The sequence below is a fragment of the Canis lupus genome, chromosome 12 (genome assembly GCF_003254725.2).
Source record: "Canis lupus dingo isolate Sandy chromosome 12, ASM325472v2, whole genome shotgun sequence".
Taxonomy (NCBI): domain Eukaryota; kingdom Metazoa; phylum Chordata; class Mammalia; order Carnivora; family Canidae; genus Canis; species Canis lupus.
The window spans coordinates 57,934,156-57,951,645 of NC_064254.1; the positions used below are offsets into that span (position 1 = coordinate 57,934,156).

The 17,490-nt window shown below is 39.4% G+C and overlaps 1 protein-coding gene across 1 annotated transcript; it reads left to right on the forward strand.

Annotated features, from left to right (window-relative positions):
- Positions 1-1,052: 1,052 nt before the first annotated feature.
- On the forward strand, positions 1,053-16,990 carry TSTD3 (thiosulfate sulfurtransferase like domain containing 3). Its single transcript, XM_025444753.3, has 4 exons — positions 1,053-1,243; positions 13,028-13,201; positions 13,304-13,463; positions 13,737-16,990. The coding sequence occupies exons 1-4, from the start codon at positions 1,171-1,173 to the stop codon at positions 13,807-13,809; spliced, it is 480 nt and encodes a 159-aa protein (XP_025300538.1). The 5' UTR covers positions 1,053-1,170; the 3' UTR covers positions 13,810-16,990.
- The last annotated feature ends 500 nt before the right edge of the window (positions 16,991-17,490 follow it).

Consider the following 17,490-nt stretch of genomic DNA (forward strand, 5'->3'; position numbering starts at 1 on the left):
ATACCCACCATTTGCTTCAACGTGGATGGAACTGGAGGGTATTATGCTGAGTGAAGTAAGTCAGTCGGAGAAGGACAAACATTATATGTTCTCATTCATTTGGGGAATATAAATAATAGTGAAAGGGAATATAAGGGAAGGGGGAAGAAATGTGTGGGAAATATCAGAAAGGGAGACAGAACGTAAAGACTGCTAACTCTGGGAAACGAACTAGGGGTGGTGGAAGGGGAGGAGGGCGGGGGGTGGGAGTGAATGGGTGACGGGCACTGGGTGTTATTCTGTATGTTAGTAAATTGAACACCAATTAAAAAAAATAAAAATAAAATAAAAAGCTAAAAAATAAATAAATAAATAAAATCTTTAAAAAAAAAAAACAAAAAAAGAATCCTACTATAAAGTAGGAAAATGTGGAATAAATAGATAAAATCTTAAAAAAACAAAAAAGAATCCCGCTATAAAGTAGGAAAATGTGGAATAAACAAATAAAATCTTTAAAAAACAAAAAAGAATCCTACTATAAAGTAGGAAAAAAACTTACTTTAAATCTAGAAATTTCATCTCTCTCTTTTTTTTTTAAAGTTTGTATTTATTTATTCATGAGAGGCAGAGAGAGAGAGAGAGAGGGGCAGAGACACAGGGAGAGGGAGAAGCAGGCTCCATGCAGGTTGCCTGATGTGGGACTCGACCCCGGGTCTCCAGGATCACGCCCTGGGCCGAAGGCGGCGCTAAACCGCTGAGCCACCCGGCTGCCCTTCGGCTAAACTTCTACTTCCCACCCTTACACTTGTCTCTCTTTCGAAAATGATAATCCAAAAATGATAATAATAATAATAATCCAGACCAAAAGAGCAAGCCCAACTCTCCGTTTCTTTCCAAAGTCAAGTTTGAGAGGCGAGGCGCGGTGGGCTCTGCGGTGACCGGTGGCGCCCCGGGTTTCGGCCGGCGCGGGGCTGGGGGCGCGCGAGGGCGCGGCGCGGGGGGCGGGGCGGCGGAGGGCGGGGAGGAGGAGCCGGCGGAGGGAGGCGGGAGGCGGGGCGGCCGAGAGCGGGGACGCGGGCGCCGGGTGCGCGGCGGGCCGGCGGCGGCGGGCAGGGCGGCCGAGAGCCCGGTGCGGCCGGAGCAGGGAAGCGGGGTCCGGGTGCGCCGCGGGCCGGCGTCGGGGTGCGGCGGATGGCGCTCTCGGGGCCGCTGCTCGGGGGTGCGCGCCGGGCGGTCCTCAGGTCGGCGGAGGCTGCGCTCTGGGGTGAGCTCGGGGTCCCCGGGGGTCCCCGGGGAAGGAAGTGGCCCGGATGGCGGTGCTCTCGCTCCTTGAGGCTACCGGTCAGACATGAGACCCATGATTCTGGGCCCCTGGGAAGACAGCACCCACTCTCAGTTCTCGTTCCTTCGGGTCCCGGGCTGCTTGGGTCTGGGGGTGCCCCCGGGGGCCGCAGGGAGAGGTCAGCGCTGCTGCTCGGGGCAGGCGCGCGGGAAGAGGCTGGTGCTCCACCGGGCGGCGAAGGTGGGCTCGGGACGCCGGGAGCCAGGGTGCCGGGGGAGCCAGGGTGCTGGGGGAGCCAGGGTGCCCGGGGAGCCAGGGTGCCGGGGGAGCCAGGGTGCCCGGGGAGCCAGGGTGCCCGGGGAGCCAGGGTGCCGGGGGAGCCAGGGTGCCCAGGGCGCCAGCTTCGCGAGCCACCCCTGGGACCCACTGGGGGGCCGCGCTCGGGGCTTGATGGCAACAGTCGCCTGGGATTATAACACGTTACAGCTATTGAAGTCCCATGCTGGCTTTACAGGCGGCAGAACAAGCCAGAGAAACAAGGGTGTTAGCGGAGGCCTCGGGTGCAGTACTCGGAGCGGGCTTCCTTCCAGTCCCTTCTTTTTGCTTGCCATGCTGCCTCTCTTTAGCACAATTTTTATTTGTGGATGCAGCTGCAGAGACTGGCGTAACACTGTGCCCCCAGCTCTCCCTCCCAGTTCTTCCACTTGAACTGTTGGTACCTCCTCTGTAGTTTAAAATGTGCTTTAAAAAAAAAAAAAAAAAAGATTTTATTTATTTATTTCTAAGAGACACAGAGAGAGAGAGGCAGAGACATAGGAGAGGGAGAAGCCGGCTCACGGGGACTCGATCCCAGGACCCCAGGGTCCCAGGATCACGCCCTGAGCTGAAGGCAGATGCTCAACCGCTTAGTCACCCAAGCGTCCCTAAAATGTGCTTTTTCTCTGCAAACTTGTTTGTTGAGCACCTAGTAATGCAGGCCTCCTGCTGGAGATGCAGCCTCTGCAATTCATGTCACAAGGAAACAGTCCCCACACATGGCCTCATGAGACGGCTATGGAAAAAGCTACGATTGTACGGGAGTTGGAGAAAGTGGTAGAGAAAAGGTGCATTTTCATTTAAAAAATTTTACTAGTGTGGTGCCTGGCTGGCTCCATTGGTAGAGCATGCAACCCTTGATCTCAGAGTTGTAAGTTCGATCCCCAGATTGGGTGTAGAGATTACCTAAATTTTTCAAAAAAATTCTACTAGTGATATATTATTATGTTCCCATTATATTCAAATAGACAATAAAGCACAGCCTGCGTTCCCCTTTATATACCCTCCCACATTCCACCCTCCTCTCCAGATGTGGTTTGGTACCCGTCCTTCTAAACACTTCTCTATGGTTTAGAATTTATGCCCCAGAATTCCTGTCCCTGCAGTCGTACTCCCCAGGAATAGTTTCACATTTCCTTCCAGATGTTTTTCTGGACATTTACGAAACCTAAGTATTATTGTGTCTTATGTGCATATAGATCTCAAAGGGGAAGCTTTTTCATTTAGCAATATGGACATCTCTCCAAATCACTAAATGTAGGTCTGCCTCTTTCCTTGTAAATGCTCCGTGGTATGCTTCATCATTACTTTAACCATTTCCTGTATGAACATTTAGGTTGCTTCCAATTGCCAGGATGGGTTTCTGATCTTTCAACCAAGACTTTCCAAAGAGAATGCAGTCAATCCTTGTCTTCTTCATGACTTGAGGCTGCTAACAAGCGAGCTAGTTACTTAATCAGTGACCCCTGTAACACTGAAAATGGCCTTTGTCTCCTGCATTCCCATGAAGACAAAAGCTTGCTGTCTACCTTTATTCTCTGAAGCTATCCTCTCAAATCTTTTTCTGCTAGTTTTGTTGTTCTTATCTTCCTTTTAGCTTCAGTTTAGACTTAGGCAGAAGCAGGATCCCAAATCTGACCTACTAAGTCATGTGCACTATAGCTGAGTACCTTCCTAACACACCTTTGTGGTGGCAGGAAGTGAGTGAACTCTGACGTACCCCATCCTGCCCTATCTTTGCCCTGAGTTCTGACCTCTGTAAGATAATAAGTAGCTTTCTGGGAGGTAGCCAGGTTGTATACAGGCTTTTACAGGCTTTTACTTGATCCTTGTCCTGGGGCTACGAATAACAGTGGAGAACACAGAGGTACCCTTGTCAACATGAATCAACTGCCAGAGTAGAGGATGCTTTAAATAAGGAGGGAGGTTGGGGAAGGTGGGACCTGGGGACTTGTTGGGCTCTTTAAGGGAAAGTACTGTGATAAGAATAGTAAATGGAAATGGAGAAGACAAGTGACTTTGAGAAGTTGAAAGATAGTGTAAGGTGGTCCCATCTGGTGTTAAACTCACCATTTCATGAAGTAAACGCATTGCCTTACCTAAAACTTCCATCTTAACCTTCATTCACTAGGATGGTTGTTCACCTGCTTTTCATGTTTTGCTGTAAGTGGTTGCCAAAAAAATCAAAATATTTATTAAAGTGATTATATCAGAAGTTATAAAATGTTCACCCTAAACCCAAATACCCATTTGAGAAAGAAGCACAGCAAATGTTTTTCCTAATATTTTCTCTCCGAAGGAACAATCATTATTTCTACTATATTCTTTCTAGGTTATGTGTTGTTTATATTGACCATTACATGGTCCCTAGTATAGTTTTCAATATTCAACAGATACAGACATGGGTTTTCTAAAGTGTCAACATCCCAAAGAAGAGGAGGGATGAACCAGAGAATTTATTTTTTTTTCAGAGAATTTATTTTATAACTGTGGCAAGAGTGAGTTGCTATTATTATGATTGTTGTTATTATTAAACAAAAACTGTTATGTCAAATAAGTACATTTTTCTCATCAAAACTTTATTTATTTGAAACTATAAAAAGTATACCAAAATGAATTGGTAGGAAATAATGGTAGACTATTTCTTTTTTTTTTTTTAAGATTATATGTATTTATTCATGAGAGACAGAGAGGCAGAAACAGGCAGAGGGAGAAGCAGGCTCCCCGCAGGGAGCCCAGTGCAGAACTCGGTCCCAAGACCCCAGAACATGACCTGAGCCAAAGGTAGATGCTCAACCACTGAGCCACCCAGGCTCCTGGTAGGTTATTTCTAAGAAATTTAGTTTAGTATTTTTTTTAAGATTTTATTTATTTATTCATGATAGACATAGAGAGAGAGAGAGAGAGAGTGAGGCAGAGACACAGGCAGAGCAAGAAGCAGGCTCCATGCTGGGAGCCTGACGTGGGACTCGATCCCGGGAGTCCAGGATCATGCCCTGGGCCAAAGGCAGGCACTGAGCCGCTGAGCCGCCCAGGGATCCCCTAGTTTAGTATTTTAAAGTACAACATATAGTATAAGACTATGCTATACAATAATATAGAAAAGAAGCTAAGTTTATGAAAAAATAAATTCAGAACCCAAGTCATGTAAATGGTTTCTATATTTAGTTTCCTTAAACATACAATTAATTAAATCGCATTAGGCTAATTGAAATTAAATAATTTAAAGGATAGGGGTGCCAGGATGGCTCAGTTGGAAGAGCACAGTGACTCTTGATATTGGTCATGAGTTCGAGCCCCAGATGGGTGTAGAAGTTATCTAAATAAATAAATAAATAAATAAATAAATAAATAAATAAACTTAAAAAAAATTCAAAGAATAATTGAATCTAGAATTTAGAAATAATGTTGAAGTAATCCTAAATTTCTTAAGCTTTTTGTTTGGAAAAAGTGCTTATTTCTTCAGGTCTCCTTACTAAAAAGACCTGATAATTGTAGTAGAAAGGCAAACTTCTAAACATGTAAACAGTATGGATCAGAGCATTCTGAATTATACTAGATCTTCAATTTGCATAGTCTAATATGATGTGATTTTAAATATTTTTAGGTCATCGTACTTATTTCAAACTGAAATTTGGGTTGGTAGGTTGATTTAAAAAATTTTTTTTGAACTGTAGTTATTTGAAAAACAGCAAATGCAGAGACAGGCGTTTTCTGAACTCCTCTTACCCATCTAAAGACAGATCCTCCAAAAAAGGATCTCAACTGTCATAAATTCCCTCCCCCAGAATTTCATCAACCAGGGAAGATTAACTCATCATAGGAAAGGAGATCAGAACTCAACACCACACCCAGATTTTGTCACAAACTGTCAAACCTTCCATCTCTGTTCCTCTTAGGGCCTATTCATCCTTCCTAAACATCATTTACTCTCCTCTAAATAGCCTAAGACCCTTCTCCATTTTCCCTGTTAAAGATGAGAATTCTAGGGGCGCCTGGGTGGCTCAGTAGTTAAGTGTCTGCCTTTGGCTCAGGTCGTGATCCCAGAGGGCCTGGGATCGAGGCCCACATCGGTCTTCCAGTATGGGACCTGCTTCTCTCTCTGCCTGTGGCTCTGCCTCTCTCTCTGTGTGTCTCTCATGAATAAATAAATAAAATCAAAAAAAAAAAAAAGGATGAGAATTCTAATTTTTTTTTATCTAAAAAATATATATTTTAAAATTTTTACCTTTTCTACCTTCATCCATTTCTCCCACCCCATACTCCCTGCCTCTGGCAACCACTAATCTGTTCTGTGTCTATAAGCTTGGGCTTTGAGAGTTTATTTTTTTGTTTGTTTTAGGTTCCACATATGAGATCACACATTATTTGCTTTTCTCTGACTTAGTGTAATAATACCCATGTCTCAAATGACAAGAGTTCATTCTTTTTTACGGCTGAATAATATTCGTGTGTGTGTGTGTGTGTGTGTACTACAATTTCTTTATCCATTGACACTTAGATTGTTTCCATATCTTGGCTGTTATTTTTTTAAGGATGGATTTGTTTGTTTGTTTGTTTATTTATTTATTTATTTATTTATTTATTTGAAAGAGAGAAAGCGAGAGTACAAGCAGGGGGAGACAGAGAAGCAGGCTCCCCACTTAGCAGGGAGCCAGCGTGGGGCTCCGTCCCAGGACTCTGGGATCAGGACTTGAGCAGAAGGCAGATGCTTAACAGACTGAGCCACCCAGGTGCCCCATATCTTAGCTGTTATTAATAATGCTTCAGTGAACATGGGAGTGCATATAGCTTTTCAAGATAGCATCTTCATTTTCTTCAGATAAATACCAGGGGTGGAAATGTTTGATCATATTGTAGTTCTATTTTAAATTTTTTTAAAGATTTTATTTATTAATTCATGAGAGACACAGAGAGAAGCAGAGACATAGGCAGAGGGAGAAGCAGGCTCCCTGCAGGGAGCCCGATGTGGGACTCCATCCCGAGACCCCAGGATCATGCCCTGAGCCGAAGGCAGATGCTCAACCGCTGAGCCACCAGTCATCCCCCTATTTTTAATTTTTTGAGGAACCTCCATACTGTTTTCCACAGTGGCTGCACCAATTTACATTCCCACCAATAATGCATGAGGGTTCCCTTTCCTCCACATCCTCACCAACATTTATTATGTCTTATCTATGGATAATGGCCATTCTAGCTGGAGTGAAGAGATATCTCATTCTGGTTTCAATTTGCATTTCCCTGATGATTAATGATGTTGAACATCTTTTCATTTGTCTTTTGGCCATCAATATGTTTTTTTTTTTTTAAGATTTTGTTTATTTATTTGAAAGAGAGTGAGAGTGAGAGAGATCACAGAAAGAGAGGTAGAAAGAGAAGCAGTCTCCCTGCTGAGCAGGGAGCCTGATGCAGGGCTCGATCCCAGGACCCTAAGATCATGACCTGAGCTGAAGGCAGATGTTTAACAACAGAGCCACCCAGGCATTCCATCTGTATGTCTTTGGAAAAATGTCTGTTCAGATTTTCCACTCATTATGCTTTTGTATATCATATATAGATCTGTAGCAGAAATCATATATATATATATATGTATAATGTGATCTATTGTGCACACTTTTCTGCATTTTTTCTCACTTAGGTATTTAGAAGTTTCCATGGCAGTACACATAACTCTCTTAACCACTGCATGTATTCCATAGTATGGATTGCCAGTTTATTTAACCAGTCTCCTACTGATGGACATTTTGGTTTCTTTTTTTTTTTTTAATTATTTTATTTTATTTATTTATGATAGGCACACAGTGAGAGAGAGAGAGAGAGAGGCAGAGGCACAGGCAGAGGGAGAAGCAGGCTCCATGCACCGGGAGCCCGACGTGGGATTCGATCCCGGGTCTCCAGGATCGCGCCCTGGGCCAAAGGCAGGCGCTAAACCGCTGCGCCACCCAGGGATCCCCGACATTTTGGTTTCTATTTTTTGCTGTTAAAAATTTTTTTCCAATAATTATCATTGTACATACCTCTTTGTGTATATGCACAAGTATTTTACTAGAATAGATACCTAGAAATGAAACTAATTGGGCTGGGGACAAGTGGCATTTAACAGTCTTCAAGGAGAGTAAGAGTGTGTCAGGTAGAGATGAGGAAGGGAGGTATTCCCTTCAGAAAGAAGTGTGCAGGGATCCCTCGGTGGCTCAGAGGTTTAGCCCCTGCCTTCCGCCCAGGGTGTGATCCTGGAGACCCAGGGTGGAGTCCAATGTCGGGCTCCCTGCATGGAGCCTGCTTCTCCCTCTGCCTATGTCTCTGCTTGAGCTCGCTCTTTCTCTCTCTCTCTCTCTGTCTCTCTCATGAATGAATAAATAAAAAAAATTTTTTTAAATCTTTAAAAAAAAAGAAGTGTGCATAAATCATGAAGGAAGGCGAAAAAATATACTTAAAGATTGCACTGTATAGATTATCTAAATTTCACAGCAACTCAGAAAGGTTAAATAATAGTATTCCTGTTTTACAAATAAGAAACTAAGTCCCAGAGAGTTTATGTAATCTGCCCAGGATTACAGAGCTAAATGGACAAGCCAAGATTTGAACCTGGTTTATCTGACTCTAGAATCCCTGCTCTTTCCATTGTAAAAATATAGTGAGAGCACATGTATACTTTTAACGTAGCTGGAGGGAAGGGTTATTGAGGTAGAGGAGGAATGAGGAAGAAGAGAAGGTGTGGTAAATTATGCTGGTAAAGTAGGTTGAAGGACATAATAGAACGTACTAACGAGTATGGACTGTGTCCTATAATGTAGGCTGTAGGTAATAGCCAGGTGAGGCTAGATTTACCACTGTGCCAACAGCCAAACTGGAGTTTATTTAAAAATTAGGCTCAAAAATGTGAAAAATCAGGTACAGCTTGTGTTACTCTCGGGAATCCCTCAAGAAAACCCTACATCATCCCAATAAATCCCAGACAGTTTTCCTTCAGTGTAGGAACTGATGGCTGTTTCTTTGATCAAGCAAAGGATGAAGTGGTTGATTTACAAGTAGAAGCCCCCTTGTACAAAAAGATACACTATAGCTTTACCTAAAGAATTAGTGTGGACTGGAGGCTCATACCGTGAGAGGCTTGTGGGGGAGCTGAGACTTATTAGGGGAATATTTGTACTTTGGCTCAGAGTGGAAAGCTAGGAAAACTATTCCTCACTGATTATAAACCTGTTTTCCAATGCCCCCCCCCCCAAACAGTATAGCTGAATTAGAGAAAGTTCAAGGTCAATTTGATTCTACAATATAAGAAAAACATAACTAGGGGTACCTGGGTGGCTCAGTGGTTGAGCATCTGCCTTTGGCTCCAGTCATGATCCTGGGATTCTGGGATAGAGTCCTGCATCAGGCTTTCGGCAGGGAGCCTGCTCCTCCCTCTGCCTCTTTCTCTGTGTCTCTCATGAATAAATAGATAAAATCTTAAAAAAGAAAAGAAAAATACGTAACCATCTCTGATTCAGTGGCAGAGGTTACATGCTGAGATGATGTTTGCTTCCCAGTGTGAAGTACCACAGTCTTGAGTTTAACAGTTTTTTAAATTACCATACTTCTCCAGTTCCTAACAATGAGGAACTCAGTAACAAGTGTGAACTCAGCCTGCTGACTTTTTATATCTGGGAATTCACAAAACAGCATGTTGAGTGAGAAATAGTTTTATCCCAGGCATTTTAAAGATCTAATCTTGTAGATAACACGAGCTGACTTTTCAAAATCTGAAGAGGATGGGGAAGTTTGTATTTGTATTTTTTTTATTTTGTTTACTGTGATAGAAATATACATAACAAAAAATATGTCATTTTAACCATTGTTGAATGTACAATTCAGTGGCATTAATTATATTCACAACATCGCGCAGTCATCACCACTGTATTTCCAAAAATTTTCATCACTCCAAACAGAAACTCAAGCCCACTGGGGAATAGCACCTTTCCCTCCAACTCCTGGTTACCTTTAACCTACTTTCTATGAATTTACCTGTTCTAGATATTTCAAATAAGTGGAATCATAAAATATTTGTCATTTTGTGTTTGGCTTACTTCACTTAGCATGTTTTCAATGTTGCAGTTTCGTGCTGTAGTTATGTGTTAGAATTTCATTCCTTTTTCTGGCAGAATGATATTCCATTGTGCGTGTATCCTACATTTTATTTACCCGTTCATCTGCTGAATGAGCTCGGGTTGTTTCCACCTTTTGGCCTTTGTGAGTAATTGTGAATAATGCTGTTATGAACATTGATGTCTTTGTTTGAGTCCCTGTTTTCAAATCTTTTGGGTACATACCTTGGAGTGGAATTGCTGGGAAACCTGTATTTCTAAATTATTGTATTTGTCCATTTCCCCATCTTTTGCTATCAGTGAGAAAGGCAAATGAAAGTAGAACAGTGTTTGGTTTTTATAAGAAAATATGGTGCTTCAGAACTCACTTTTGGCTTTTCTTAACTACTTAATAAATAGAACCATAAAAGATCTCTTTTGGCCTATGTGCACTGCAGGAAATTTACTGAGACGTAAAAGGATGAACCAAGGAAGAATGGGAACCTCTGGTTTATACGTGGTGTTTCCAACTAGTTCTTTACATTTAATGCTCTATTTTGGACTACTTACATTAAATAATATTCCATTGTATAAATGTACCACTTATAACCATTCCCTTATGGATAGACTTCCAGCTTCTTTCCATTTTTCAGTATTGTAGAGAATGCTGCCAACATATATATTTATACATATACACATTTGTATGTATTCACGCTAATACTTCTGTATTAAGATAGATTCCTAAAAGTAAAATTGTGAGGTAAAAAAGATATACGTACATAAAATGTCATTAGGGCTAAATTTTCCTTTCAAAAGGTTTTAACATTACACATTCCCAACAATGTACAAGAATACTAATTTCCTCATACCCTCACTAATATTTGGTGTTATCAAATCTTTATTTACAAACCTGACAAAATTTGAAAACTTTTGTTTACATCTTGCATTTCCTTCATAAGTAGTGAGACAGGGCATTTTTTTACATTTTATTAACCATCTGTATTTTTCAAGTCAAGTCCCCTGTTCTTGTTTTGACTGTTTTCCTAGTGAGAATTTTGTCCTTTTCCTATTTGTACGGGCTCTATTAATACTAATGTTTTGTCTTTTCTATGTCACAAATATTTTGTTCCTGCCTGCCACTTGTCTTATTATAGCACTTTTATGAGATCAATTCTTTATGACTTTTGATTTTGCCATGTTTAGAATGGCTTTCTTATCCCAAGATTTAAATTATCTGCTCATGTTTTCTATTAGTACTTCTAAGATCCTAGTTTTTAGGTTGAAATTTTAATTTATTTACATGTAAGGAATGAGGCCATAGCCTGCTTAAAGTTTCTTCCTGATGCCTAGCTACATATTTATTGAACGAAATTTCCCCATTGGTCTGACTGTTACCAAATACCTAATTCTCATAGATAGTATATTGTGTGTTTCTGGACTTAGACATTTAAACCTTTTCCTGTGCCAGTTTATACTATTTAAACCAATTTCACTTTATAAGATCTTTAATATTTTAAGCAGCATTTGGAGCATTATTAGTTACCTTTTTTTACAGTGGTCATTTTGTTGTAAAATATTAGTATGTTTTATTTTTATCCTATTTTTAAAAATCTTTTGGGTTTTCTTTCATGTTTAAAAAAACAATTTGGGGGCAGCCCCGGTGACGCAGCGGTTTGGCGCTGCCTGCAGCCTGGGGTGTGATCCTGGGAACCCGGGATCGAGTCCCACATTGGGTTCCCTGCGTGGAGCCTGCTTCTCCCTCTGCCTATGTCTCTGCCTCTCTCTGTGTGTCTATGAATAAATAAATAAAATCTTTAAAAAAAAAATTGGGGGGCAGCCCCCGTGGCGCAGTGGTTTGGCGCCGCCTGCAGCCCAGGGCGTGATCCTGGAGACCCGGGATCGAGTCCTGTGTAGGGCTCCCTGCAGGGAGCCTGCTTCTCCCTCTGCCTGTGTGTCTGCCTGTCTTTCTCTCTCTCTGAATAAATAAATAAATAAATAAATAAATAAATAAATAAATAAATAAATAAATAAATAAATAAATAAATAAATAAATAAAAATAATAAATAAATCTTTTAAAAAAAACAATTTGGACCTACAGAAAAGTTGCAAAGGTAAAAAAGAGTTCCCTTTATTCTTACTCAACTTCCCCTAATATAAGCATCTTACATAGTACAGTTCTTGAAATCAGGAAATATTGACATAATACTGTGAACTAATCCACAGACCTTATTTAAATTTCACCAATTTTCCCACTGATGTCTCCTATAGTCCTAGATCCAATCCAGGATCCTATGTTGTATTACACTGTATGACTCCTTAGTCTGCTTTAATCTGTGATAGTTCCATAGTCTGTGTCTTTCATAACTTTGACACCTTTTAAGAGTACTGGTTCTTTGTAGATTGAGTTTATCTGAGATTTTCTTCTGATTTGATTCAGAGTATACATTTTGGCAAAAATACTAAGGAAGTGATGTAATCTTCTTTGAGCATGTCAGAAAGTACGTGATGTCAACATTTCTTACTAGTGATCTTTGAATAATTGGTTAATGTAGTATCTTTCAGCTGTTTCCTTTTGTAATTAGTAGGTATCTCCTAGGGAGATACTCTCCTATTTCTCATCATAATTTCACCCACTAACTCTAGCATCCACCAACATCTCTTGCTGAAATAATTATTATTGGATTGTCAACCTAATGGTGATTTTCTCTTCATCATTCATTCTACATTTATAAATTGAAATAATCCCTTCTCCCCATTTACTCAATTATATCCTTATATCAATATGGACCCATGGATTTATTTTATGGGTTATTACCCAGTACCATATTATGTTACCAATTTTTTTTTAAGTTTTTATTTAAGTAATCTCTACACCCAATGTAGGGCTTGAGCTGACAACCCCAAGATCAAGGGTCACATGCTCTTCGGAGCCAACCAGGCGCCTCACCAATTATTTAACAGATAGTAACAGTGCCTGTAAGTACTTACAAGTGTAGTCTCAAATGTAAGGTTCCCACATCTAACATATGGCTTATTATCTTCGCTTGCAAGGGGAAATTAAAATTTTCTTAATATTATAACTTGGATCATGGTAAGACTTACAAATTATTTGCAAGATTCAGTTACCAAATAGTGAATGTGTACATACAAGCTCCACAGAATTAAGGACTTGGAGAGTAGAATATGAGTTGGCCAAGGCCAGCCATTATGCATGGAGGGTGAGACGGTAGGCTCTTACAGGGTGTGTGCAAAATACACAGTACAGTGAAGTCAAAAGATCAACTATAGTTAGCTGACTGGAGCCAGAGGGAAACTCCTTTGACCTGCTTTCCAGATATTAATAGCAATGTTATTTTGAAGGTGCCTAAATTATTTTATTCTTTCCAGGTTTGAAGTCAATAAAAGGAAGCTGCCACAATTTTTGTACTGCTATTTTTAAAGATGTCACTTATAAGGAACTTAAAAACCTCTTGAATTCCAAAAAAATTATGTTAATTGATGTTAGAGAGACATGGGAAATTGTCAAGTATGGAAAAATCCCTGGGTCTGTCAATATACCACGTAAGTGACATGTATCTCGAACTGATTCATCCCACAAAAGTATATATTGAGTAATTTACTGTATCTAAAATTTAATTCAAATTCTTAACTTTTTTTTTTCAGTGGGTGAGGTAGGTGAAGCTCTACAGATGAACCCAAAAGACTTCAAAGAGAAGTACAATGAAGTAAAGCCATCCAAATCTGACAGTCTAGTGTTTTCTTGTTTAGCCGGAGTGAGAAGCAAGAAGGCATTGGACACAGCAATATCCCTGGGCTTTAACAGGTGCATAGATAAAGTATAAAAATGTATTCAAGAATGTGCATAGCAATGTTTCATATGTATTACATTTTTACTGGTCTACTGAAAAATTTCTTATAATTACTGTGTTAGTAATTATAGGCTCTTATATTTTCATCCTACTCAAAAGTAACTCTTATAAATAGGCTTGAGGTCTAGAGTAGTCATTGTATCTCTAAATCACTAAAGTTTCTATCAACCTTGTGTTATAAAGCAGGAGGAAATGTTTACAGCACTAACCTTGCTATATGTTTTCAGTGCTCAACACTATGCTGGAGGATGGAACGAATGGGCAACCTATGAATTTTCAGAGAAGAAACATGGAAATTGAATTCTGGAACACAAGTTGGCTCTTTTCTTGTGTACATGCAGCCTAGGATAGTGAAATGAACAAAAGAATAACAATCTAGCCCTGGCATCACTGGCTAATGGGAAGGGGATTTTGCGTAATTCAATTATTTGTTGAATCTTTCCCTTAACTATAAATTGAGATTACTACTTGCCCTTAGCTATTTCCAAAAGCTACTGATAATTAAAATAATGTATATGACTTGCCATGGAAATATAAGGTTGGGATTCTCGAATTTTTAAATAGTTTAGTATAGTACAATAGTTTTCCTGAAGCCTGGGTTACTTATAATACCTAATCATATTGTATGACCATTTGTGTTAGCATAGCGTCTATTCATTGAAGAGGCGATGAGCTAGACAAGTTATTTTTTTAAATGATTAAAATGCTTTTTTCCTTTGTAAATTTCCCCATTTTAGAAAATTCATAAAAGTTATTTTCCTATTATGATATACAGTACAAATATTTTTGTGGATCTACTTTTCACCCATAATGAGTATTTACTGAATGTTGAATAATATAAAACAGCTAGTAAGCATTTCTTGAACATCTTTTCTTAGTTTAGATCCTATGCTAAATATTCCAAATGCTAAAAAGATAATAAAAAAGATGTGATTCTTCTCTGAATATGTTTGATTTCTAGCAGAAACTTATAAAACTTTATCAACTTATAAAAATTAAATTTAAAAAAGCAGACTTAGTCTTAAAACACCAAGAATCTGAGATCCAGAATAGTAGGTGAGATATGAACAATGAAAATACATTAACACCACCCAAAGACTTATGGCAGTGTTGTAACCAGCGTGATAGTGACATGATCTGCAACTTAAAAAAATTAATATGATCTATAAAGATAGAAATAACAACAGTGATTGCTTCTGTAGAGGGAAGATTAACTGGAAAAAGCAAGGAGGGAGATTTCTAGGGTGATGGAAATGCTTTAGATCTTGATTGAGGTGTTGGTACATAGTAATACATTCATCAAAATTCACTGGACACTTGAAAACATACATTTTCTGTAATTATATCTCAATTAAAAATAATGAAAATAGGAGGGAAAAAGTTTAAATGTAAAAGACTCTCACTAGCATGAGTATATGCCTTTGGAATGTCAAGTCCTATATTTATCAATGCCCTAGTGCACTGGTGCTTCCTTCCATCTGTGCCTTTCCAGACCCAAATGTGTTTGGTCTCTTTTATGTAGTCATTCAGACCACGTAGGCCTAGGAAGTAACTATAAGAACTTGGTTTGTCCTAAATGATATTATAAAGCCATGGGGAATCTGGGGTAGAGATGTGATGTGGCCACCTTGAACTTCTATTTCTGATAATGTCAGTCTAGTTTCTAGCAGAGCAAATTCCCTACAAGAACTAGAAAAGCTGGAAAAAAAAAAAAACACCCGCACATATGCATGAATGCAGGCTCTTCGATGTTGGTTCATCCTCTACAGCTTTCCTTCTCTCTGGATCAAATAGCTCTTCAAATCCTCGCTGCCTTAGTAATTCCTTCATGGCTTTAAACTGATCTTATTGATATACCTATATAAACAAACGTTACTAGGACAAATATGCTAAGGTGGGATTTGAAGAGCCACAATCTGAGAGAGAAGGGAAGTTGTGGTTGAAGTAGTGGGCCCATCAAGAAATAAGAACCTGGGTAAATACACCAACCATTTTAGTTGGAAGCCCTGGGAAACTATACCCTAGGAGTAAAGGTGACCCAGAAATTGACCAACTCTCAGAAAATGTAAGACCAGCTTTGAATCCACTAAATCCCTGAATGAATTGAGGTGATCTTCCTGATACCCTAAGGACCTACCAGCAGTAAATCTTCTTGTAAGAAAGATGTCATTAGCTGGAGCAAGGGGTTGGCAACAATAAGTATTTTAGGTTTATGGGCCTTAAGGTCTCTACTGCAACTAGTCAACTCTGCTACTGTAGCACAAAGCAACGAGAGACAATACACAAATGAGTGAGTGTGGCTGTATCTCCACTAAACTATGGCCACTTTGGTTTGAATTTTATATTTCATGTGTTCCAAATAATCTTCTTTTATTTTTCAGCCATTTAAAAATATGGCAAACATTCTTAGCTCAAAGGCCAGGCAAAGCTAGATGGCAGGTAGGATTTGACCCATGGGGCATAGCCATGAACCACAAATATTCCCTACAGTTCTTTATATTCAATGTTCAGAATTCTATAAAACTTATCAGAAATAGCAGTAAATAAGACCTCATGACTGAAAAAGAAGAAAAACAACTAAACAAGGTAGAAAAAGAAGGAAAAAAAGACACAATAGAAACAAATCTAAAGATACATGTCAGAAAATAACTGATTTTAGGGCAGCCCCTGTGGCGCAGCAGTTTAGCACCACCTGCAGCCTGGGGTGTGATCCTGGAGGCCCGGGATCAAGTCCCATGTCTGGCTCCCTGCATGGAGCCTGCTTCTCCCTCTGCCTGTGTCTCTGCCTCTCTCTGTGTGTCTCTATGAATAAATAAATAAAAATTTTAAAAAAATAACTGATTTTATATATTCAATAACTAGATGAGAAAAATTATTAAAGTAATGGAAACTACAAAAAGTATCAAATAGAAATTCTAAATTTTAAGAATACAGTAACTGAAATTAAAAACCCAGTAGATGGTGGATGGGCTTAACAGACACAGGTAAGGATTAATAAAAATGAAAAAAATGAGGTACATATTAACGTGATGACTCAGTGAATATTTAGAGAAATAAATTACAGAAACATGTACAATATAGTTTGAAACCATGCAAAGTACTGTTATTTATAAGTATATGTACATAAGTATAAATTCTGAGAATAATAAATAGCAAATTCAGAATAATTTCCTTTGGAGAGAGGGCACAGGAGACTTTTTAGCATGTTTGTTGGTTAAACAAATATTTTACATTTTGAATATATGGGATAGGAACTTAGTATCTCTAACTTGGAGGCAGGCAACTAAACCAGATTTTTATAATTATAATACTTTGGATTCCTGGTGCTTTTTAAAAGAAAACTTATGATAATGTTTCCTATTTACCCAAATATAATTGTACTTGTATCTTTTTGAAGATAATATATTTTATATTCTATATTCAAATTTATAAAGACAAGCCTCATTGTCAGTTATTCTGAAATAAAAATTTAACAAATGTATCTGAAGCTGCACTGACCTTTATACTAAAAGTCTTAAGAGTAAAATCATTACTAACTTCTATGGTATTGGATGCCTCAAAATATATAACATGATTTAATACATCATTTAACAAGTGGCTACATCATGTTTCAGAAATGTAGAATGGCCAGATTACTTTTTAAAATGCTGTATGGGGACACCTGGGTGGCTCAGTGGTTTAGCGCCTGCCGTTGGCCCAGGGCGTGATCCTGGAGTCCCGGGATCAAGTCCCACATTGGGCTCCCTCTGCCTGTGTCTCCCCCTCCACCACCCCTCTCTGTGTTTCTCATGAATAGATAAAATCTTTAAAAAAAATAAAATAAAATGCTGTATGTACTGCTCATAGTTCTCATAATGGGATAAAAGGAAGCTGTCCTAGAAAAAGTGGCAACAGTGGACAGGCTCAGAGTTCTGAGTTAAAGTGTGTCAGTTGGGGCAGCCTGGGTGGCTCAGCGGTTTAGCACTGCCTTTGGCCCAGGGC

What these genes read in the sequence shown, in the direction of transcription:
- TSTD3 (XM_025444753.3), top strand. Translation starts at nt 1,171, where the DNA reads ATGGCGCTCTCGGGGCCGCTGCTCGGGGGTGCGCGCCGGGCGGTCCTC. An exon ending in TGGGTCTGTCAATATACCAC is followed by an intron (nt 13,202 to 13,303) that starts GTAAGTGACATG and finishes TTTTTTTTTCAG; the next exon opens with TGGGTGAGGTAGGTGAAGCT. An exon ending in ATATCCCTGGGCTTTAACAG is followed by an intron (nt 13,464 to 13,736) that starts GTGCATAGATAA and finishes ATATGTTTTCAG; the next exon opens with TGCTCAACACTATGCTGGAG.